General features: G+C 43.0%; 2 protein-coding genes across 2 annotated transcripts; one reads left to right on the top strand and one right to left on the bottom strand.

Moving 5' to 3' along the window:
- Nucleotides 1–729: 729 nt before the first annotated feature.
- On the bottom strand, nt 730–5,140 carry agk (acylglycerol kinase). The gene is made up of 14 exons (XM_033634526.2): nt 4,879–5,140; nt 4,749–4,788; nt 4,569–4,648; nt 4,391–4,466; nt 4,169–4,294; nt 3,943–4,037; nt 3,712–3,781; nt 3,341–3,420; nt 3,197–3,254; nt 1,946–2,093; nt 1,738–1,835; nt 1,545–1,615; nt 1,345–1,429; nt 730–1,199 (listed from the first exon to the last, which is right to left on the bottom strand). The coding sequence occupies exons 1-14, from the start codon at nt 4,986–4,988 to the stop codon at nt 1,065–1,067; spliced, it is 1,272 nt and encodes a 423-aa protein (XP_033490417.1). The 5' UTR covers nt 4,989–5,140; the 3' UTR covers nt 730–1,064.
- Nucleotides 5,141–5,506: 366 nt separating this feature from the next.
- Nucleotides 5,507–22,956, top strand: nup205 (nucleoporin 205). The gene is made up of 42 exons (XM_033635441.2): nt 5,507–5,601; nt 6,827–6,969; nt 7,118–7,289; nt 7,503–7,647; nt 7,794–7,953; nt 8,120–8,348; nt 8,461–8,625; nt 8,749–8,924; nt 9,087–9,203; nt 9,449–9,586; nt 9,710–9,860; nt 10,172–10,377; nt 11,003–11,185; nt 11,575–11,625; nt 11,773–11,982; nt 12,108–12,345; nt 12,447–12,636; nt 12,888–13,008; nt 14,273–14,354; nt 14,497–14,661; nt 14,900–15,024; nt 15,149–15,263; nt 15,523–15,672; nt 15,916–15,990; nt 16,174–16,331; nt 16,429–16,509; nt 16,599–16,790; nt 17,076–17,277; nt 17,377–17,475; nt 17,677–17,822; nt 18,540–18,731; nt 18,877–18,998; nt 19,226–19,358; nt 19,673–19,799; nt 19,935–20,008; nt 20,115–20,243; nt 20,509–20,635; nt 20,884–21,056; nt 21,585–21,714; nt 21,940–22,068; nt 22,198–22,274; nt 22,406–22,956. The coding sequence occupies exons 1-42, from the start codon at nt 5,574–5,576 to the stop codon at nt 22,556–22,558; spliced, it is 5,979 nt and encodes a 1,992-aa protein (XP_033491332.1). The 5' UTR covers nt 5,507–5,573; the 3' UTR covers nt 22,559–22,956.
- The last annotated feature ends 345 nt before the right edge of the window (nt 22,957–23,301 follow it).

The following is a 23,301-nucleotide window of genomic DNA, read 5'->3' as shown; positions in this document are numbered from 1 at the left end:
AGTTGATCTTTGAAAGCAGAATCTTACTAATATACAAACTAATAAATAAATAAATTAAAGCTGTGACATGTAGTGGAATACTTAGTTCAATATTTCCCTCTAAAATATAATTAAATTGTAATTTTAAAGTACAAGTACCTCATAATTGTACTATTATTCAACCACTCATTCCCCTACAGAATGTTTCCCCCAACAAATAACACAACCAAAATAAAACTGAGAGCTCCCTTTGTTTTCCTCAACAACCAAATATGATAAGAGGCCTGCAGCAGCAGCAGGATGCAGCCACTTGCTTAATCCTGCAGATTTGCTGCCGACACCATCTGTCAGATCAGACCCAGCCTAACCAAGGAGTCTGCCAAACTCCTGGTACAAGGTCTGGAGCATTCGCAACACATTCAGCATGCTGCCGCGCCCCTTTATTCTTCCATATTCCTTCATCTATATCTAACTTACCCATATGCTATTAGCCCCAGTTACTCAGCTGGTCACAGCAAGCTCAAAGTACTGATGTTTAAAAGGTCCACGCTGACGTAGCAGCACATCAAAATATTAGTTTCCACTCCCATGCTTCAGACTGCCCTTCCTGCCCTTTTCCTTTCTGTAACAACTTGTGCATCACTTTTACTGTGCCCTCTAAAAACACCTGCAGTCCTCAGCTACACCAGGCATCTGCTAAATGATAACACACTCAATGTCAGACTGATGAAAAAAAAAACCCACTTGTGCTGAATTTGATAGACGTTATTTTATTGACCAAGTTCAAATGTGATAGTAAACTATTCAGTAAACATAAAGTCCATTTGTAAGACAACCTGTACATGGTTAATGGCTCAAAGAAACAAAGCCTTGGTCCTTTAATATACATCAGCATTTAATGTAGTCCTCCTCCTCTGTTCAGCTATATATTCTATCATTGTTGACATGTAGTAAAACAAACCGTCAGTGCTTCATCAGCATGTCGAACTGCTGACACAGCAGACTTCCATTTTCAAAATGACCTCAGAGTTCTTTGTTGCTCTTGAAACCAGTTCTTCTCCTTATTCTGGTTTTAAATTTTTTCATCACTGCATCTGTGACAGGAGCTGCTCTCTGCGCTCTGCACTGATGAAGAAGCGTAGTTTCCGTGGCAACAGCCTTACCTCTACAGGCATGGCCTCGTACTCCTCGTTGTCGATGTTGTAGAAGCCACTGGTGCCCTGCGGGGTCGGGACATAAAGTTAAGTTAACACAGAGCTTCAGAAAGTAAAGTGGCTAATATCGGAACAATCCTAAAATAGGATAGATTTGCTTTTCGATGTGACACGGTGAAACAGGATTAAACCATTTAAAAGGGTTTCTGACCTCTTGCAGGTGCAGCCGGCAAGCACCGACTTCCAGTTTTGTGGAGTCTTTTGTGAACACAGTGGGGTCCTCTTCTTTCTTATTTCTATAATAAAGAAAATTTACATTATTTTACTTAAACGTGAACTTTTACATAATATATATTGCCTCGATTTTGTTCTCTGTTTGAAGCAGACTAATAACAAGCTCAATCTACCAACCCGACAGTGATGTACTCTCCCACTGTGAAGTTGTCTGGTTCTGCGCAGATCATCATGGAGTCATCTATGCGCTGCGAGTTCAAATACATATAAACAAATCATTTTAAAAAAATCAAAGAAAAGCAGGTTTAATGTCTTTAATGTCAGCACTCAACAAATCAGGATATTATAAGAACAGGTAATTTGGACTGACCCTCTTTACTGGGTTTTGGTTGTGTGTCTTAATAAACAGCTCGTACGTCGACAGCTTCTCCTCCTTCCACTCCTCTGGCTCCTCCACTTTCGGAGACTCTGAGCAAACACACACAAACCAAAAATACAACTCACAGTCTTTTACTGCTGGGTTTTGGTGTCATGTTGCCAGGCATTGATAAAAGAATCAACACGGTGACACACACTACCTTCGACAGGAGGGTACCAGTGGTTTTTCAGCCTGCGGATGATGCGGTAGAGCAGGTTGGGTCTGGGGGGCTTCTGAGGGGGCAGGTCAGGGGGCCGTAGGCTGGGAGCCAGGTAGGATACTGAGACTTCCCGCACCAGGGGCCACTCCTGAGAGATATTAGAACAGTGTGAGATTAAAAGACACCAGCAGCCACCAGATTATATCAGTCATGGGTGACAAGGAAACAGTGGGAGACATGAAATACAGCAACAGCTTCATGAACATGGACTGTATGTTAAAGACTACTGATCTGATGAGATAATGATGTGTCGCCCTTTGTTTCAAGTGGATATTCAATATTTCAAACTTGACCAAAATGCACCACTATATTATCAGGTGTTCAGCATCTCATTCAGAAATCTGCAGTATATTTTTGTTACGATGGAACACTTCTATGGCAGCATTCAGATCACTGTAGGATACAAGGATAACACTGAAACCTACACTGATAATTCATTTCAGGCTAACAACTGAATCGTAGCAGATCAGAGGAAACATCCTTTGAAAGAAAACTTACATAGCAAAGTCATATATAAGGAGTTACACAAATAAAAACATGTTGAAAGGTTTTGTTTCATACCAGGGATCTCTATCACACTGCAGTGTTTCCAAGAGAATCAGAATCTGTGTGTGGTGGTAGGTAGCTGATGGGGGTTTGGTTTTGGGTTTGTTTTTTGTTTTTCCTGCCTGTGTATGGATGTGTATCAGTCTGTGTCCCCTCTGGAAATTCAGAGGCTTTAGGGGTCTGTGAACACTGTGCAGGCCGAACTCTTCATGAGTTCTTTTTTTCCTCAGCAGCAGTTTGTGGAGTTTTGAGTTGCGGGTGGATAACTGATCAGTCAATCCATTCAGAGCTGATCAGATCAGATTGTTAGATGAGAGGAGCAGCTGATAACGGAGGAAATGAACAGTTAGTTCCACTGGCATTCTGCTACTCTGTTTGTGCCCAGAGTGCACTCTGGAGTGTGGTGCAATAAATAAATGAGCAGTATATATGCCACCAGTGCTTCTCATGAACAGTCCAGCTCCAAATATAGAAAATCAAAACATGGTGGCAGATGTTTTAACCGTGGCGGGCTGCCAGAAATAAATGTGTGGGAAACCCTGCACTGACAGTAGCTGGCATGTCTTTCCAATATTGAGAAAACATCAACACTGGTTCAATTTTCAAAAAAAAGAAAAGCAAAGACAAAAAAATATAGAGTCTTACACGTAGAGTATTAAACCAATGCGCTGCACGTGTCTTCAGTGGTCCAAGGTACCAATATCTACAGGAAAACATGGTTAATTACTCTTTTGTATGGAGAATGGTGTCATAGTTTACCCAGGATTATAATTTTAGTGGTAATCTTACTTGCTGATTGTTGCAGCCACATCTCTAAAAGCACCCCATCGTAGTCCCATCATAGCAAAGACTGGCTGCTCTTTCTCCCCCTAGAAACACACAGAAACATACATACAAATATAAATGCCTGTTCAAGTGCTGACACATAATATCTCACTGCGCTGCAAAAACAAAACGATAATCTGTCATGACAGTTTACTTAATTACAATTTTTGATGATGAAAGGCATAATGTGACGTGTGAAATTATTTCAAGACAAATTTCTTAGGTTAACTGTTAATTTGACCTGAAAACAAATGCTGTTACAGGCAAGTATCTGCATTCAAGACAAACATTCATGGCTCTGAGGCTCTGTAGAGTGAACAGAACCAGTTACTCACTTTGATTTGCAGCACGTCCAGAGGTACAGTTTCTCCCTTCAGAATGGACAGTGTTGCTGATGTAATGTCTCTGGAAAATTTACAAGGTAGAAAAAATTAAGTTACTCATGAGGATGCTCACCCCATACCCATATTCTTATTCAGTGAGACACATCAAATACACAACTTATCATTGGATTGTGCGATGATAAAAATCTGGATCTTTAAGTACAACACTGACGAGATACTTACTTGACCTTGTTGTCACTGAGGAGGTGAAGACTTGGACTCAGGGAATTGTGAGAGCCCAGTGGAATGAACCCAATCGGTGTGTTACAGAGTGTGTCCTGTAGTCATAAACATCCATCAATGACATCATTGAAAGAAAGGTTGGATTAAGTCATCTTCACCTCTTTTAGTAGTTAATCTTAAACCAAAACCTAATGACAGATCAGCACAATAACTGTGTGACACCTACTTGATCTGGCCTTCTCAGTAAACCTGTGACGACCTCCTGCAAGGTGCCATCCCCTCCGGCCACGATCAGCATGTCTGTCTGTTCCATGAGCTCCATCAGTTTTTTTGCCTGGCCTTCATAATCAGTCTGCGGAGGAAAAGACAATAGTGTCACATGATGAGATCCCTACTATAGGCACTAATATCACAGTTTGATTATAAAGGGGAAAAAAACTACGTGTACCTTTACTATTGTAATCTCCACACCAGCCAGGTGTAAAATAGGAGCAGCATTCTTTTCAAACAGGTTGTTGGCTTTCCTGGAGCAGATTGAGACAGGAAGTTAGAAATATGTGAGAAAACTTGTTTAAAGTCCAGACAAAAACTGTCAGTGAGATGTTTCCAGGTATCTGATTTCTTACCCATTGCAAGCTGCAGGGTTCAAGATGACTGTTGCTTTTCTAAGCCGCTCCATTGGTTCTATCTGTTGACGCCCAAATTCCTAAAAGAGATTGTAAAGATGATACAGACACTCGAAGAAGGCTTTGGTATACAGTATGCGATGTCTTTGGCTTACAGTGTAGGAGTAAATGATGTCTTACCCTGGCCACAAGACAGGCCTCTCTCCGCAGAACATTGTCACTGTTAAGATATAACACACTAAATGTAAGACACACGAACAAACCTGCACGTTATCTATTCCTTGGAAATATAATGACTTAAAATACTCACCAGTGTTTCCCATACAGCCAGTGGCCTCCGTAAGACAGGACGCACACAAAAAATGTGGACTTCTTCCAGTGATTCCGCAGAGTCCGAAACACTTTCACAACCCGAGCCATGGTTTTGATTAAAATGTCCCCTAACCCTCTAATTTAATGCGGTACTACACTATTACATACGTTTTAAATTCATAAATGACACATTTTCATCCCAGCGGTCACGGACCCACAGCTGTCAGAGCATGGACATGTTGGTGTAACGTCAAAACAGTACGTACTGACACAGGGCGGAACCAACGTCGGTGTCACTTGTGGTTCATTAACGCGTTTTAACGCAACACAAGTATTACTTTATCACACATTTATAGATAATAATATTTGAATGAGAAAGAGTTTGTAAAATAAACTCTAAATCCACGGAATATAACGTTAAATTACTTGTTGAGTGGATCTACATTTAGTAAACTACAGTTCCCATCCAGCGAGACGGCTCAACCGGTCCGAGGACCCCGCCTGAAGAGAATAGACAACATTACGTCAAAGTTTAAAATATCTTACCGACCTAATTACCTAGTATTTACATTTGAATAGAAATTACAATTATTTTCGGAGCAAGTGTTATCAAAGCTTGTTTATGAAATTGATCATTTTAAATTTCACACCGGCACGAGCTCAGACCCTCCTGTCCAGTTTTCCGAGCGTATCATGGCGGCACAGATGGCGGTAAATTCGGGTATGAACTACCTTTCTTTCATGAAGTAGCTGTACTTTGTTGATTCCCAGTAGTTGCTATGAATTGGTATTTCACAGATAAACGCGTACACATTCTCCTTTTATTGTCACTTTCGTCTAATGTCATGTTTTGACCATCACATGGTGATGGAGCTCTCAAGTTCAGGCTCCGGCAGCTAGGCTAACCTAGCCTAGCCTGCAAGTAAACGTTAGGTTAGCTACCGTTGGTCAAAGAATTAGTCGTTGGCAAGCACGTTTACACTCAGCGTTAACACATGTTTACATTACAGCCACTGTCTTACAAGCAATGTGACTGCTTTGACACAACACTTGTTAAATGGGTCAGCAGAGGAGTTCACTTACCTTGAAACAAAACTGAAACAAACTGACTTGGAACAACCAAATAAATATTTTGGCATCTCTGCCTGGCACTCTGTACTTCTGGGTTTGTTTAGGCAACCAAGGGATTTGTAATACAATAACCAGTCAATATAGAGTACAGGTAAATAATGGTGCTTAGTCTACGATAACAAACATAAAAGTTAACACACGTATATTGAAGACTAATACAAGTTATGTAATACTATGGTAATTTCGCTGGCACTGTCATTTACTGTCAATCGCATGTCCATCTTACATCTGTCTTTATAAATCTGTATAGTGTTTATACATCAACATCATATCTGTACTAGTTATTACTCATTGTTGCAGGCTGAATGAGGTTCACAATGTCAACATCATGGAAAAGTCACTTCTCCACATCAGTCCTGTTAGATATTTCCATCAGATTAAAGAGTACTTTTTACTGCTTGAAAGATTAATCACTTACAGTGTAGGGCTGCAACTAACTAAACCATTATTTTCATTGTTGATTAATCTATGCATTGTTTTTTTCTATTAATTGATTCAATTCTTGGTCCATGAAATGTCAGAAAATGGTGAAAAATGTTTGTGTTTCCCAAAGCCCAAGACGATGTCCTCAAACCTATTGTTATGCCCATGATTCAAAGATATTCAGTATGTGCGATTAGTAGCTGATAACCTGTCGCTCAGTCATTGCAGTTTAGTGTAGCTGATAACCTGTCGCTCAATCATTGCAGTTTAGTGTAGTGCCAGAATACAATTTGACGCTTGCCAAATTCTGAGTTTGATAGTAGTTGTGTAAAAAATGTATTCTTTGAATGTTTGATGAGACAAGTCCTTTGAAAATCCATTTACCCACCCAGGAGCCAGTCTGTGGGGGCCGCTGAAGGAGTTATGGGAGACAGTGGACGGAGCGGTTTTGAGGAGACAGCCGGAGAGCGTCCACCTCCTGGACCTTCAGCTGAAGAAACACAAACCACACTTTCTGTCACTCTATAAGAACCCGGTGAGATTGAGATCATAATTTCATATTTGAATGTCAAAAGTATTCCTCCTGTGTATCCTGCAACTTGCTTGTTGTAGACATAATTTTTTGATATACATTGTAGGATTTGAGACTGTAATGCTAAAGCTGGTCTTCTTTTCATCTTCAGCCAAAGAGTGCAGAGCAGAGAGAGAAGGTACGTAAAGCCAGCACAGAAGGCATCGCAATCCAAGGTCAGCAGGGGTCACGACTCCTTCCAGAGCAGCTTCTCTCAGAGGCCTTCATCCTCAGTGATTTGTTTGATATTGGAGAGTTAGCAGCGTTGGAGCTTCTCTTAGCAGGTAAAGTGGACATAAGAAAAAGACATGGCTTGCAAAGGAAGTTATGTAGTAAATTTGATGGGAATGTATTATGTGGTATTTTGTTTTACAGTCACATCACTCACATTATTTTATAATGGCTTGCACAGATCAAATTCACAATTTGGAGACAAAGCTTTGTCAGACATGATGTTTCACACAATTGATTCTCTGAATGTATTTATTTGTCTCCAGGTGAGCAACAGCAGCCACATTTTCCAGGTCTGACACGAGGTCTAGTAGCTGTGCTGCTCTACTGGGATGGAAAGCTTTGTGTGGCCAACTCCCTGCGCACACTCATCCAGTCACGCCATGGCAAGACCTTCACCCTGGACCTGAGGTAATAATGCTGTCTACAAGTGGTACACTTAGGCAATGACAGATGCTTATAAGAGTCCACTTGATGAGCATGTTAATGTCCTGTTGTTTCTTTCCTTGTACCATGTGTTGTTATTAACCTGTACTGTTGTATTGTTTCTCACTCAGTGGCGAGCTGGTGGCTTTGACAACACGTTTTACAGATGAACTGATGAGCCAGGGTCTGACCAAACGCATCCTCACCTTGGTGTCAGAGATTAATGTGACACGTGAGTTTGAACGGCTGCAGAAGGAGCGCGGCCTGGGCAATGAGAAGCACAGGAAAGAGGTGGGGGCAAATCTTTTCTGTTAATTTGAAACTGAGATAATCAGCTTTGCAGTATATTCATTTTTTTTATTGTACTGGACAAGTGCAATGTTGGTAGCTAGAGGAAGAAACACAAAATACAGTGAGCAGATTTCTGAAAACATTTTACTCCCTCTCTTGTCCCCAGGTGGCTGACCTCATTAAAGAATGCAGACAGGCCCTGGCAGACAGCCTGTTTTCATGGACCTGCCAATCACCTTTGTCCAAAGATGACACACTAGCTCTTATTGGCCACCTGGAGACAGTGACAGCTCAAGCTGATGGCTCATTGGACAGTGTGAATATGGCTCTGGTTATGGCACTACTCTACTGCTTGGATGTCAGCTTCATAGAGCAGGGAACAGAAGACAGAGAAGGTGAGGACATGTTAAATACATATCATGTGTATAATCAACTTTGCATAGCTTGCTGTTTGTTTCAGCGTTTTTCTTGTACATCCAGTGAAGGATTGTCTCTGTGTTCCTCCAGATCTGATCCAGGCGCTGCCATTGCTGACTGAGAGGCAGTATGTGTCTGCAGTGCACAGCCGACTGATGGACGGGCAGCCGTGGAAGCTTCCAGGTCTGCAGGCTGTGTGTCGACTGGCCTGGGCTCTGTCTCTGAGGGCCCTTTCTCAGCTGCCACAGGGATGTGGTAAGATCCTTGTTTCACTGACATGCATTAAATAGACCTTCTAGCCTTTTGAAGGATTATGAGATCTCAAAGATGGAAGCCTTTAAATGTAGTATATATTTGTGTGTGTGTGTGCGCGTGCAGCCCTGGTTGAGTTCACCGAGGCAGACGAGGCTCTGGCTGACCAGGCTCTGCTGGGAGATGTCTTCCTGTTTATGAAGGAGGGCATCCTGGGATGTGAGACATTTGGTCAGGAAGAGTTTTACATCCGCCGCCTCCATTCACTCATCACAGACTTCCTGGCCCTCATGCCGATGAAGGTGAGAGATGACACAAGTGTCCCCTACCATTGTTTATACTTAAATAAGAGGTTGACGCATATGGATGTCATGTTGTAGTGTCAGCTTGTCTCTAAATATTTATCAGGTTATTTTGCCAACTAATCAAATGATATAATTAACATATTCTTTATGTATTTGTAGGTGAAACAGCTGCGTAACCGAGCTGATGAGGATGCCCGTTTGGTGCACATGTCCCTACAAATGGACAGTGAGCTTCCATCATCGTTGCGCAAGGACTTAGACCACCTCATGATCCTCGTTAGTGATTTTCACAAACATGCACACACACATACACATATCAGCCAACATCAGCTTTTACATTACTTGAAGGTTTTAAGTGGTTAAGTTATTTAGACATGAAGGTACAGAGCAGGAGAATAATAATTTTCAATTCCTCGGTGAGCAGCATTAAAAGCAAACAGTACAAAAAGTGTGATTGGAAAACGGCTTAACATTGTGGGTTGGAGTGTGTCACAGTATTTGTTACTGCTTTGTGTTTCCAGATTGGAGAGTTTTACAGTAAGGACTCATTTGGGCTGGAGTTGGGTCTGGAGTTCTGGTGTCCCACAGAGTCTCTCCAACACACCTCCCTGCAGGGATCCTACCTGGGAATGGCACTACAAAGACCCCCACATAAACAGGTACAAGCTGCATTTTCTGGACCGTTGTTGCATAAAGAAAATGTTTCTCCTCACACCGAGAATTGAGAAAAAATTAAAGTTGTTGTCTGATAAAAATTTTCTTTATGTGTGCTTTTGATACAGGTGGTTCTGTCCAAGTTTGTGCGTCAGATGGGAGACCTCCTGCCCTCCACACTCTATATCTCATATCTCCGTATGCTGAAAGGGCTCGCCAATGGTCCTCAGTGTGCCCACTATGCCTTCAGCCTACTGAAAACCAATGGAGCCACACACAGTAAGAGCAGATTGTTGGTATAATGTGACTAAAATCAGAAAATAATTGTCTGGAAGTGAATAGGAATTAGCATATTTTCAGATTGATATCTGAAATTAAAACCTTAGACCATTTGATGTGCAGTTCGGCTTTTTGGCAAGGACAAATTTTGAGTTAGTCTGGATTGGGAATTTCTGCAATTAGGGTATTGATTATTTTTGTAGTGTGTGGCTGTTCAGTAGTAAATACAAAAGGAATAATCTAGGCACTTTGAATTCCTAATTCATTTAACTTTAAATGTAGGTAATATAACCTCGTGTACATATATCCAGGTGACAACATCCAGGGAGTTTCAGGCAGCCCGGTGTCTTGGGAGCATTTTTTTCACTCCCTCATGCTCTACCATGAGAACCTGCGGCGAGACTTTCCAAATCCAGACGCAGCACAATACCGCCACCCGCCACTGAGGGGCATCACCCAAAGAGAGCTGGAAGGACTCAGCTCATTTTTGCAGTTGCTCACCACCATCATCACATGGGTATGGTTCAACATTCACTCGATGGATGTGCATATTTGGTTATGTGCTTATATATCGTGGAATTTTAAACAAAATGAAGTGGGTAGTAGTTCAGAGGTAATATGAGGTACTTATCCATAGTCAGTGTATTACCTACAATAGATGTCTGTTTGCACAACCCCAGTTTGGAGAAGCAGAAAGGAGAACCACCATGGAAGCTTAGCAATGTACTGCTGTGGATGGGGGGCAGCAACGAAATATATTTTAGCCACCTAAAAGAATCAATATCTCTTTAAGTGGATGTTATAGTTAGAATTATTCTAAATATAGCGTACACTTAAACTGATACATATCACACACAGCAGTACATTGCTTAGCTTCCGTGGTGGTACTCCTGTTTGCTTCTCCAAACTGGGGGTGTGCTGACTGCCATCTACTTCAGGTATTACACTGACTATGGTTGAGTGCATCATACAACCCCGCTTTGAAAACTCTTTAAGGTCAAGATTAACATGTGATCAAGTTATTTTGAAATCCTGATATACTGGCTGTGTTTCTTAGAAAACCAACATTCAGGTTGCTGTGATTGTTTTTCATCTAACTGTATTGAGGTGTGTTGTGTGTGATGTTTTTTTTTCCTTCGTAGAGTGAAAATGCTCGACTGGCATTGTGTGAGCATCCCCAGTGGACCCCAGTTGTAGTGATGCTGGGGTTGCTACAGTGCAGCGTTCCTCCTGTCCTGAAGGCTGAGATCCTGCGCTGCCTGGCAGCCTTTGGGAAGTCACCAGAGATTGCTGCTTCACTCTGGCAGTCACTGGAGTACACACAGGTCAGACTTTATAAATTAATAGAGCAATTATAGTTGATCATTTCATAAGATGAGGAGAGTCTTCCAAGGATGAATATAATTAAAAAGAAAGCTCATGATTTTATATCTTTGTCATGTTCAGGATCGAGTCTATGAGGTGCTCTTATTTTATTTCTTATCAGACTAACTACACATAAAGCTTTAAATTTAGTGTCTGTCAGTCACAGTATCTGAGTAGCTGTCAGATTTGTTCGAATGGTGGGTGTATTCTTTTATCTTTATCTAAAACTCTTTATTCTCATAGTGTTATGATATTGTTTTGAGTTATGTAGCTTGCAGTGTTGTCAGATATTTTGCATCAGATTTAAAGTTTTCTAATTTAATGTTTTTATTTATTTATTTTATCACAGATCCTTCAGACAGTGCGAGCCCCAGGACAGAGGCAGGCAGCTGGGATTGAGGTGAGTCCTTTGTGGTTAGTGAATGTGATTTTCACTACTCAACTCAATTTGAAGAAAAGTTTTGTCTCTTAACTTCAAAATAGTCAATTAAGATGGTTCATTAGTTGGTGGCAAACTTTCTGATTTTTTTTTTTTCTTGGCTCTTAGGTGGAGCTGAATGAGATCGAGTCGAGCTGTGAGGAGTATCCCCTGACTCGAGCCTTCTGTCACCTGATCAGCACATTGGTCGAGAGCAGCCTGCCCATTAATTTAGGGGCGGGGCTACGTGTGCCAGGCTTTCAGCCCTACCTGAACTTCTTGCGTGACTCTGTGTTCCTCCCCTTCCCCACAAGAGCGTATCGTCGCCCAGCTGAGAAGGTAAAGTGCTGTGTAGAGCTCTCGTGGTGTCCTATAAGTTGAAGACATGTAACTGCAGCATGTGTGTATGCTCTTTGAACTACACATACATCCATTCATATGTGTTCCTTCTTCCCACCTTTCAGTGGGAGGTTGCTGACGCTGTCTTGGAGGTATTCCACAAGCTGCTGCGGGACTACGAGCCCCAGCCATCAGACTTTGTCCAGGAGATGGTGGAGCTGCAGGGTGAGCAGGTCGCAGCCCACAAGCCCCCCGGCCACAGCATCATGTTCCACCTGCTCAACGACTCGCCCATGCTGGCGCTCTGCCTCAGCCTGCTGGAGGAGGGTGTACGCCAGCTGGACACCTTTGCACCGTTCCCTGGTGAGAGAGCATATGCAGCTGCCATCAGAGAAAAAGAGGTCGCTTTTGTGTGTGTGTATGTGTTTGATCTGACAACAAGCCCTGTTACTCTTCTCCTACAGGGAAGAAGCACTTGGAGTCTGCAGTGCTGCACTGCCTGTGCCTGCTGGACTTGGCTCTGCAGAAGGAGGTGGTGTTTATGGACCTCCTCAGGGAGAGCCAGTCCTCCCTGCTGGTGTCCCCCTTAGAGCAGCTCCTCCAGGGGGTCAGTCCTCAAACTCGAAGGGCAGATCATATCGTCAATATTGCCAGGTATGGGCATCCAGCTTTTAATGAGAACTGTGGTATGATTGTGATTTTTGTCGTCTGTTTTCATATAACATGTCTGTCTTTCCTATGTCAGTCCATTCTTTACTAGTTAGTAGAGTTGAAATGTTATAAAACCTCATCAGAGGTCATTGTAGAAAACTGTTAGATGATTGTTATATTTAAGAAAAACTTTTCTTTAAAAGGATAGTTTGTTTAGACTGAACTTAATAGTGACCTGTGTTTGTCTCTTGCAGGTATCTGTACCACAGCAGTTCAAACCCAGAGGCAGCCTTCCAGAGTGCCAAGATCCTGCGTCGTATCGCTAACTACCCCAACATTCAGACGAGGCTGGTGGGAGATTTCACACACGATCAGGTATACACTGCTCCCACAAAGCTTCCGGATATTTCACAAAATCATAATCAGTAGGCAAAAAAAAAACAAAAACACTGTCCAGTAGTTTTATTCTTATTTACATATTTTAATAGCTTCTTTGCATGTGATGTCATACATCAGTGCACCATCCAGATGGAGGGCAGGCAGCTGAGTCAAAGACTACCAACACTGCAAAAATGCCGATGATTTTTGCTGTTTACAGCTGTTTCAGTTGATCATGTTGGGAAAAAACAAAAAGCTACTCTAAGTCCTGAAAAATTAAGGACGTAAAGGGGAGAATTTAAAAAAGAGAAACTCACTAAGAAGCAGTGGCAGATGTGAATCAAAAACCTCTGCCTTCAGTCTGGAGGAGCAGAGTCAACCAATGCTTAACATTAAAGCATTGGGTCAAACTCGAGTTGGATGCAATTACAATGTGCTGTGACAACTTCTCTCTGTTTTTAGCCACAACTCCGATTTCTAGAGGCATTGGTACAGTTGGCCTAGTAGGTAGAAAACAGTGGGTAAAGTTATTGATGTTACTTTGTGATGTAAGCCTAACAGCGCATTCTTTAACAGAGCTGAAATGCAAAAGACAGTTGTACTTCACTCACCTGGCCAAAAACAAGACGGCGGTCATTTCAGTCATGGACCCAACGGCACACAGAATAGTTTTAGCCCACGAGACTCTTGTATTCTTTCATTGGCTCGCCCTGTGACATTGGTAACGCCAAGAGGTCTGGTGGACGAGATAATTTGTAACGACAATCGTGTCAGCACTGGGCAAATCCGTCGAGTTGTGGGGAAAATGTTGTTGCTTAGTTTTGTGTGGGTCACATCCAACATGAGATTCCGTTTTCTGATGATACGTGCTGCCTGCGGGTTCATCCAACCCTGTTATGTAGTCACTTACCTATATATCCAATTCATGCACTATATGGATTCATCTTACTGCCCTCAATTAAGTGCTTTGTAATAGTCACGGGATTGCCAACAAGCTATTAGATTAAATTAAATCTTGGATGCCATTTGACTTTAGATGACGTGAACTCAATGTATGGGTACATTATAACAGTGTACTAATAGTGTACAGCATGATATCTACATCAGAATGTAATGTTATCTAATGACTTGGGAAGAAATTTCAGGAGAAGTTTTTGTTAGTTATTTAAGGTGCATCTCTGTTAGTGACTGTCACTGTGGTGATGCATGAAACTTTGTTGTGTTCGAAGTTAAGAACAATTTTTTTTGCTCTCTGTCCCAGGCTGTGAGTGACAAGCTTATGGCAGGCTTTGTAGATTGTCTGGATAATGAAGAGGCAGAGGAGGGAGCAGAGAACGGAGATGGTAAGAGAGACGTGTGGGGTTTTTTTGTTTTGTTTTGTAGGCTGTACCATCTTCTGCATTTGGTATAAATCCTACAGAAAGCTAAACTTGTGTATCATAACTGTCATACTCAAACTCAACTACTTCATTACCCCCAAACCAGACTCAGACACACAAAAGAAAGTTGCAAGAATCCGACATGAGACCCAGATCCACATGCTGAACCTGCTCATCACCTCCTTGGAGTTGAAGACGCCAAACTTGGCCCTGTATCTTTTAGGCTATGAAGTCAAGAAGCCTGTGTCCTCCACCAACCTCCAGGACCCAGGTCAGAGCACAGCTTTAGCTGTTGGCATGTTCATTTTTAAGTTTTGAGCACTTAATTATCACATGCAAAACAATTACAGAGAAGCAGTCAATGTTTTTGAAAATCCTGGATCTCAGGCTTCCTTTAATAATGCTAATTAAACTACATATTTTTTTTGGTGGCTGTTTTGCTTTGGAATGAAAGGGATCAGATGACCTGAGTGTTACCTTTTAGATGACAGTGCATTTGTGTGTTACAGGTGTTTTGGGATGTCCACGGAGCTGCCTCCACGCCATCCTAAGTCTACTGCAGAGAGGCACTGAGAAGAGATCAGGACCTGTACTCACACAGCAGGCTCCACACCTGGCTGAGCTCTGCTACCAGGTACGCTCCACCCTCTACTTTGCATTTTATGCTCAGCAGGTAGAATGTATATATGGAGTTTGCGTTTTGGCTGATTGCTTGAATAATCTGAAATTTTCTTTCTCTGTCATTGTCTCCCTCTCAGGTGATCTACCAGCTGTGTGCCTGCCCAGAGACATCAGGAGCTACCATGCGCTATTTGAGGACCAGCCAGGACTTCCTGTTCTCTCACCTGCAGCACCTTCCCTTCATCCTGCCCAGTGAGTACAGGATCCCCTTGGTCCTAAAATACATAATAACAAAAGCATTAGAGATGTGATTATTGAAAATTGTGAAACAGAGAGGCAGGAAATGCAAAACATTTGTGGTTGTTTTGTGTCCCCGCTAACACGAAATAATGGTTTAGATATGACAAAGCTATACACACTGTGTCACTGATAAAATGTGAATGTGAGTGCATGTTGGTAAAGTAGATTGTCTTATTTTCATTGCCTCCTTTCTACTTCCTGCCGTCCTCAGGTAATCAAATCGCTGCCCTCTCCCAGATGTCTTGGCTCATGAAAACAGCTGCCATTGAGCTGAGAGTGACCTCACTGAACCGCCAGCGTTCACATACACAACGCCTCGTCAGCCTCCTGCTGGATGACCAGCCACACACACAACACACGGGTATATCCAAGTGCTTTTGCAGGGATAAAAGTCTTTAAATTCTGTGTAATTCTCCAAATATTAGGCCTCTAGTAGGTATTTTTTCACAGGAATAGTACAGAATTCAATTGATACACACTTTGAGACTGAGGAATAAATTCTTGCCTTTTATTTTTGATGGTTATTGTTTTAAAAGATCTTAAATTTCAGTCTGCCAAAAGCTGGCAATAGTGTGATAAAAACTAACATCTTTTTTCTTTTCAGCTGATGGGGAATCAGGCATGGAGGAAGAAACCAGATCAGTTAGCGGGTTCCTGCATTTTGACACAGTTTCTAAAGGTTTGTCACACATTAATACACATTTAAATCAAATATTGATAACTAAATCAATATTCACTTTTTACACACTTGAATGTTTTGAGTAATTTAGTCAAGCTGTCATTTAAGTCTCTTGTTCTTTTAAAGTTATACCAGGCTGGTTTTGACTTTTACTCTCATTTTGTCCTTATTTGATGTCATCAGTGCGCAGGAAGTTGCTGAGTGTGCTGGACGCCATCGATTTCAGTCAGGATATGCCGGAGCTGCTGCAGCTTGACTTTTTTGAGCGCACTCAGATTGAGCAGGTGATCTCCAACTGCGAGCATGTCAATGAGCAAGGACACACTGTGTGCAACGTTAAGGTGGGTTTCCAGGTTGAACACGTAATCCTTCCTGTTTCAGCATTTTTTTTTTATTTTGTTTGATCTTTTGTTGATGTGTCGTTATATTTTATTACAGTTGCTACATAGAGTACTGGTCGCTGAGGTGAACGCACTGCAGGGAATGGCAGCCATTGGACAGAGGCCCCTGTTAATGGAGGTGAGTGAATGACAACTAATGAGACTGAAAGCTGGAGATAAAAAACGTTTTGCCTTCATTCGTCTCTGTCCCTGGGTGTGTTCTTCTAGGAGGTGAACTCCATCCTGCAGCAGGTGGTGGAACGCAATCGTGTCCGTAGGAGTTTGAGTGCGAAGCGACATGCGCTGCGGTCCTGGAGGAGCCTGGTGGAGACGCTGCTGACTGCCTGCCCTGCTGATCTCATACCTGCTGATGACAGGCAGCTCATCATCAGAGACCTGCTGCTAGACCTACACGATAAGGTCAGTGAGGATGTTTGCCCCATGGAGGGTGAAATTATTGTAGCAATAAGAACTAAACAGGCTTTTTTAATGTATTTTAACACAGTAATTCATGAAAAGGTTTGGCTAGGTACAATTTTAATGCTCATGCCTTTTATTGCTTGTCATTGCACGTGTCTTGAATAAATCCAAGTAGAGCAAAACCTAAAAATTGCTAATCAGCCCCTGTAAGAACTGACATAGGATTGACCTCGAATCTCCATGTTGTCATGACACTAAATCTAAATATTGCTGTGCATTGTCCAGGTGTTATCTGAGGATGCAGCTGGAGAACTGATGCCCATTGTTGCTGGGGCAGTCTTCACTCTGACAGCCCAACTCAGTCAATCAGTCCTGTCAGAGCAGCAGCAGGGGGCAGGGTTAGAAGCATCGTCTGGCTTTGCCTCCATCGCCAACTCGGCCCTGCACCTGATTCTCCGCAAGCTGCTGGACTTCATCCTTTGCACTGGTTAGTGATGACACAGACCCCATTTCTCACATGGGATATGGTACGAGGATAAAACTTATTGAGGTTCGAGTTTTATGATATTGTCTTTTACACTTTAAGGAGGTGGATACCAACGTCTGCGTGCTCATTTGTATGGCTCTCTGCTGTACTACCTTCAAATCGCCCAGAAACCTGAAGAACCAGACACTCTGCAGACAGGTAGGACACTGACACATCAGTTTAGTTTATATTATTTGATATGAGCTTGACATAATTTTTTTGTATTGATATCTTCTGTCTGACAGTTGTCAGAATGCTGCAGGGCCAGTTTTTATAGATAAGTCCCTTATCTGGTATTATTGGAAAGGGACTATGTAGAGATGTTGTCTGGTTGTGTGAGAAAACCTCCCTCTCTTGCAGGAAAGGCAATGTGGGAGCGTCTCACAGCCCCTGAGGATGGTTTCTCCAAACTGCAGCGAGAGAATCTCGCTATCATCGAGAACTATGGCAAGGCTCTCATGGAGGTGGTGTGTCGGGACGCCTGTGACGGCCATGAAATCAGCAGGGTAAGAGCCAAACCATATGCTTCATACATACAACAATATGACTCACCTACTAACTCTGCTCAGCCTTATACTGATTTAAGCCCCTTTTCCACTGAACAAAAAAACCACTAACACTCGCTAACGTCTGGCTTTTGTATTTCATAAGAAATGTTACAGTCAGATTTCACACCGGGGTCAAATGACTATGCAGTAGTCACGGGTATTTATCGGCTCCGGCTCTGATCGGCTGTGATGGAAATGCAACACCTGGGTGAACATGCTAATTTTAGGGTGATGCAATAACGCGTCACCACAAAATACCCTCCATCTTCGCCCAAGCAGCGCTCAAACTTAGTTCCAAATTAAACAGCACTGAGTTTGAAAGAGAGACTGAATGAGTAAGAGACAAGAAGAAGTAACCACCATAACATTTACTTGCCTCCATGTTGCTTTCTACTGTTTACTGACCTGTTTTCCAGCCTGTCTGTGATGTAGAATGTGACACACCAGTACCAAAAAACAACAACAGAAAAACAGCCAATCACCTATTTTTAGAGGGTTTTCGCGTGTCTAAAAAACCCGCTTATGGAATTACGGAGGTCTGTTGAGAGGCTAACTATGCACAAAAGAAATTCAGTCCAAATAGTTAAGACAAATCCCTCTGTATTTTCTGACTACCTTGCAAGGCTCTTTGTTTAACTCTCAGTGCTCCCTTTGTCTCCTCTTCCTGTCTGTCAGATGTTGGCTCTGGCAGTGCTGGACCGGATCCTGTCCATAGACCGTCAGAATCAATGGTTGGTGTACGTCTGCAACAGTGGCTACCTGCGGTCGCTTGTGGAGAGCCTGAGACAGGATGATGCCGCCCTGCAGAGCCTGCTCACCCCTCAGCCCCCGCTCCTCAAACCACTCTACATCTATGAGAGCAAGATGGTGAGCAGATGTGTTCTTATACAGACACACTCCTTTGTTTTTTTCACTCAAAACTCCAATCCATAAGCACCACAGGACTAGCCTCTGTCTAAAGCCTCTGTGAGTGCAGGATTATGAAGGTACAAACTCTGCTGTGTGTTTTCAGGCTCTGCTGACTCGTGTGGCAAAGACAGGTCAGGGAGCTGTGGAGCTGCTGCGCTGTGGGCTGGTGGCACAGCTGATAGAGTGTCAGGTGTTTGACATGGTACCTGACAGTGATGCACACAGGTCAGTTTCTCACACATAAGTGACATCTACTAAATTAGTATAAAGAATTCCACACGCTGAATGTTGGGATTGTAATTCCCTCACTAAAGCAACACGATTCCAAGTTAGTATTCCAGTACATATGCCTGAATCTAGCTTCTTTCTCTCTTGTCCAAATGACATCTACTCTTAAGGTATCTATTTGTAATAGTATTAATAAGTTTTGTCTGTTCCCTGGTGGTGTACAGAGTGATGAGGGACCCATCAGGCTTCATCCCCAGCCCTATGGACCGCTACAGGCAGATTCTCTTACCAACCTTGAGGCTCTTCCAGGTGATCCTGACCTCTACCACCATGAACCACCAGCAGGGGGCAGCACAGGTAAGCACATGACAACTGACACCACAAATACAACTCTTACCGTTGTAGGTTTTTACCTTGAAAATCCTAAAAGTCAGTATGTTATTAATGATTCCTGTAGGTCATAAATGCTGTCTTATGTCTGTATAGATTCTGTTCACTGCAGTAGGGATTAATGCTTTGTGTATTTATGTGTGAGTAGCTCGCTAGAAGAGACAGCAGGATGTGAAAATGAGTGCACCTTAGCTTAGACAACTTAGAGTGTTTGGTTATATAAATATTGCACTTACACTGTATGTGTGTGTATGTGTCGGTGTGTGTGTGTGTGTGTGTAGGTTCTCCAGTGGCTGATCGTGCATGCAGACACCATTCAGTCCCTGTTGCGCTGTCAGGAGCTCAGTATGGGAGCTTTGCAGGAGCTCTCCTTGCTCACTGGCATCATCAGTAAGACAGCTCTGCCAGGTACAATAATAAACACTCAAGCTTCTCTTTTTTTTTCCACCTTGCGATCTGTTATATTTTCCAATTTCCGCTGTGCAAGCCACATATTCACACATCAGAGTTAAAGCGGTTGTTTGTGTACTGCTTGGTCTTCAGGTGCCCTTGAGACGGGTGGGGAGGTCAACAGTGCTGCCCTTATGGAGTTCCAGGGCCACATCAACAGGTTCCAGGTCAGATAGCTGCCATTGTTATGCTGTCGTCTAGTGTATCCCTGCTTATGCACATCCATTCCTATGTGTGAATTGCATGTATGGTAATAAGTCTTTCCTTTTGTAGCGTCTCTGTCTGTCCCTGCTTGGCCGTCTGGCTGGGAGTGAGCGGGAGAGGTTGCTGAAGCAGGCGGAGATCGCTGCACCTGGAGACTCAGCAGAAAGACGTGAGGAGATGGAAGTGGCCATGCAACAGGTGTGACAAAGTCATTCTGTAAATGAAGTAGTGAGAGATATATAATGAGGGTGGTTGTGCCTGTGATTACTTCAGCGGTGTAGTTGTATAGTAGTACCTTCCTAGTAAGAAGTTACCAAGTATACTTTTCACATATTCCAACAGAATAAAGGACAGTAGGGTAAAAATGGCACTGAAACAATGTGTGTGGAGTCCTGTATTCATAATCATTTTTCATCAGTATTGCATTGTTAGTGACCTGAGAGGTGCTGTCCTCTGTACCCAGGTGTGTGCTAACATCATGGAGTACTGCCAAACGCTGCTGCTGCAGAGCTCAGCCCAGGCCCAGTTCAGCATTTGCCTCTTCAGCCCATCAGGCAGCGAGCCAGCTGGCAGGGACGGAGGACGCACAGGTCAGTGATGTTCTGCCCATACTGAAGAAGAGGAAAATTCATTTGACCCGTGTCACTGTGTGAACAAGCCTTAGTTTAAAACTTTTTTAACAGAGTTAGCCCTCTGTCGTTTGTGAAATGTCCTTTTCAGCATCTGATAATTCCCAGATCAATCCCCAAACCCCAAATCTCTTGAAGCACATTTAGCTTTTACCACAAGTTAGCTTTATTTCCCAGCTGTACTTATCTGTGGCCCTTATTTTTTAAAGATCTCTCATCCACTCTGCCATCAATGGCTTACTCCCGAGCCCCCAGCCTGGGTCTGGTGCTGTACCTGCTGAAGAACAGCGCTGCAGATTTCTTCCGCTTCCACCAGAGTCACAGACAAAGCTTGGGCAAGCTGCAGAGCCTGGATCAGCTGCCTCCCGAGGAGCTCAAGGAGGTAACGATGCACCAACACACTGCTGTAAAGGCTGAGCAAACTGTTTTTATGCCTCCATGCTGGCGACTGCTTCGGGGTGAACTGATAAGGTTTTGGTGGTCAGTGGTTAGTCAATGTCTCTGTGACCTCGCAAAACATGTTTTTGACCATATCTCAAGAGTTCATACGCTACTTATGTGTGCTGTGACATCATGTTCTGCAATAACAGTTTTCTGGCCATTATTCAGCACCGTAACTCAGGAACAGAAGGGGAGACATTTGGTAGCATACCGAAGTAACGACACTAATCTTGGGTGCACATCTTGAAACTGTGCTGACTGTATATAGACAGGGGTGTAAACTGCAAGCTGATTGGTTGGCAGAGACATACAACTGTGTGGTGGATATTCTATTTTACCCCATAAATGGTGAATTTTAAAACAACGTAAGCAAAAGGTTTAATAAAAAGTAACTGATATTTATTCTCTGCACCGTATTGGCTCCAACATGCATTGTCCTCAGCTCTAACCACAGACGTCTTCTCTGTAGTTGTGCCAAGGCCTGGTGTCAGGCCCAGGAGGGGTGGAGAAAATCTCATCAGTCCAGAGGAGCTTGTTGGCCAAGAGACGACTGGTCCAGCTAATCAACAACAGAGCCAAGCTGCTGGCCCTGTGCTCCTGTATCCTTTGGCCCTCTGCAGGCACAATTGTAGTCACAGGACTAGTTTTTTTGTGTGTTTATTTGCTTGTCTTTTTCAGCACATCAGAATTAAAAATCAACGCACGTAGCCCATCACTAGGTTACTGTACATTTGTCTTTGGGAGTTCAGTTAGTTGGAATAAATCCATGTAGAAATGCCTTATCATAAACTGCCGTGAAACGCCTTGACCTGCCTCCTCCTCAGATGTCATCGAGACTTGTTTGTTTGTGTTGTGGCGCCACCTGGAGTATTACCTGTTGCATTGTACTCCCTCCGACCCCAAGGACTCCCTGATGCCTGGAGCTAGTTTGTACAGATCACGCCTCGCAGATGGTGAGAATGGATGTCACAGATACGTGCAGTTGTAGACCTAGTTGGGGAAACTCAACTGCAAAGCTGTTGCTTCTTTGAGTGAAATTTGCTTGATAGCAATCAGTAAATTTGAATCTTTCTGTTCCTCAGATTCGTTTGGGGGGTTGCAGGCAGTTGGAGGTCGTGGCCTCAGTCTGTCTCGAGTCAGCCAGCAAGACCTAGACCTGGTAAGAAGTTGCACACATGGGCATGAGCATAATATTGACACTTTGACAAACATGTTGTCTACCTGTTTAAATACGCATGTTACCACCTACATTGTTCCTGATCCCTGTGTCCTCTATTTGTGTCACTGTAGCTAAAGAGCGACATGGCTGCAGGTTTTGGAGAAGCTCTGCAGAGGAAGCTGCTGGAGGTGGAGGGTTTGTACAGCCAGGTCCGCTCCCGCTACACCTTCATCCAGGCCCTGGTTCGCAGGATCCGCGGCCTACTCCGACAGCCCAAAAGCTGAGACACTCACACACAAATACAAAGACATTCCAAGAGCCAAATTCTCAGTTTCATAGCGACTCAAAATCTCTGCCAAGCAACACCAGAAAAACTACCAAGGACTCCAACTCTCTGTCAGTTTGCAGTTTTTCTGGCGACATCCCTCCTTTTTACCGACCTCCTCTCCTCTCTTGAATGTTGTAGAATGTCGACGCCATCACAGCAGGCGTTGCATTCTGTGTGACGAATCCTAATTACTTTTGACTAACTATGTGCAAGGAGCGTTTCTCAAAGATGTGAGAAGTAACTTGCAGAAAACAGTTATGAAATTTTTACTTGTGAAGAGAATTTGATATCCTATTGTTTGACCTGATAACTTTTTTCTTTTTGTGAAAATAAACATTTTCTAAATCTGTAAAACACGTGTGTCATGTGTGTGAACTAGACAACAAACCACCTAAACCACACCAGTAATTGGCTAAGTTTAACTTGAGTCTCTATCTGCTGAAATGCACTCAGGTGAGAACACAGTACCTGTTTGATTGTTCTTTGCTCTAGTGACACTTTGCTGGTACTTTAGGGCTTCACATTTTGCATCCAGTTTCAGTGTAACATTTCAACAAATAACTTCTGACTTCACCTGTTACGACGTGCATGTCTGTGGTGACTCATTGTGAAAAGATTCTTATCAGGAGAAGCAAAACAAGGAACCAAAACACGACGTTTGGTTGTGAAAGTAGCATCACGCTGACTGACGTGAGCAGA

This window comes from Epinephelus lanceolatus, chromosome 5 (assembly GCF_041903045.1).
Source record: "Epinephelus lanceolatus isolate andai-2023 chromosome 5, ASM4190304v1, whole genome shotgun sequence".
Lineage (NCBI taxonomy): Eukaryota > Metazoa > Chordata > Actinopteri > Perciformes > Serranidae > Epinephelus > Epinephelus lanceolatus.
Note: the sequence above shows the minus strand (reverse complement) of the source record. Positions and strands in the feature narration are given on the sequence as shown.

Excerpts from the sequence above, each read along its gene's own strand:
- nup205 (XM_033635441.2), top strand. The coding sequence starts at position 5,574 with ATGGCGGCACAGATGGCGGTAAATTCGG. Across the intron at positions 17,823-18,539 it reads ACGGCCATGAAATCAGCAGG|ATGTTGGCTCTGGCAGTGCT; the intron begins GTAAGAGCCAAA and ends CCTGTCTGTCAG. Across the intron at positions 22,069-22,197 it reads CAGATCACGCCTCGCAGATG|ATTCGTTTGGGGGGTTGCAG; the intron begins GTGAGAATGGAT and ends TCTGTTCCTCAG.
- agk (XM_033634526.2), bottom strand. The coding sequence starts at position 4,988 with ATGGCTCGGGTTGTGAAAGTGTTTCGGACTCTGCGGAATCACTGGAAG. Across the intron at positions 3,421-3,711 it reads TGGACGTGCTGCAAATCAAA|GGGGAGAAAGAGCAGCCAGT; the intron begins GTGAGTAACTGG and ends GTGTGTTTCTAG. Across the intron at positions 3,255-3,340 it reads GTGGCTGCAACAATCAGCAA|ATATTGGTACCTTGGACCAC; the intron begins GTAAGATTACCA and ends GTTTTCCTGTAG.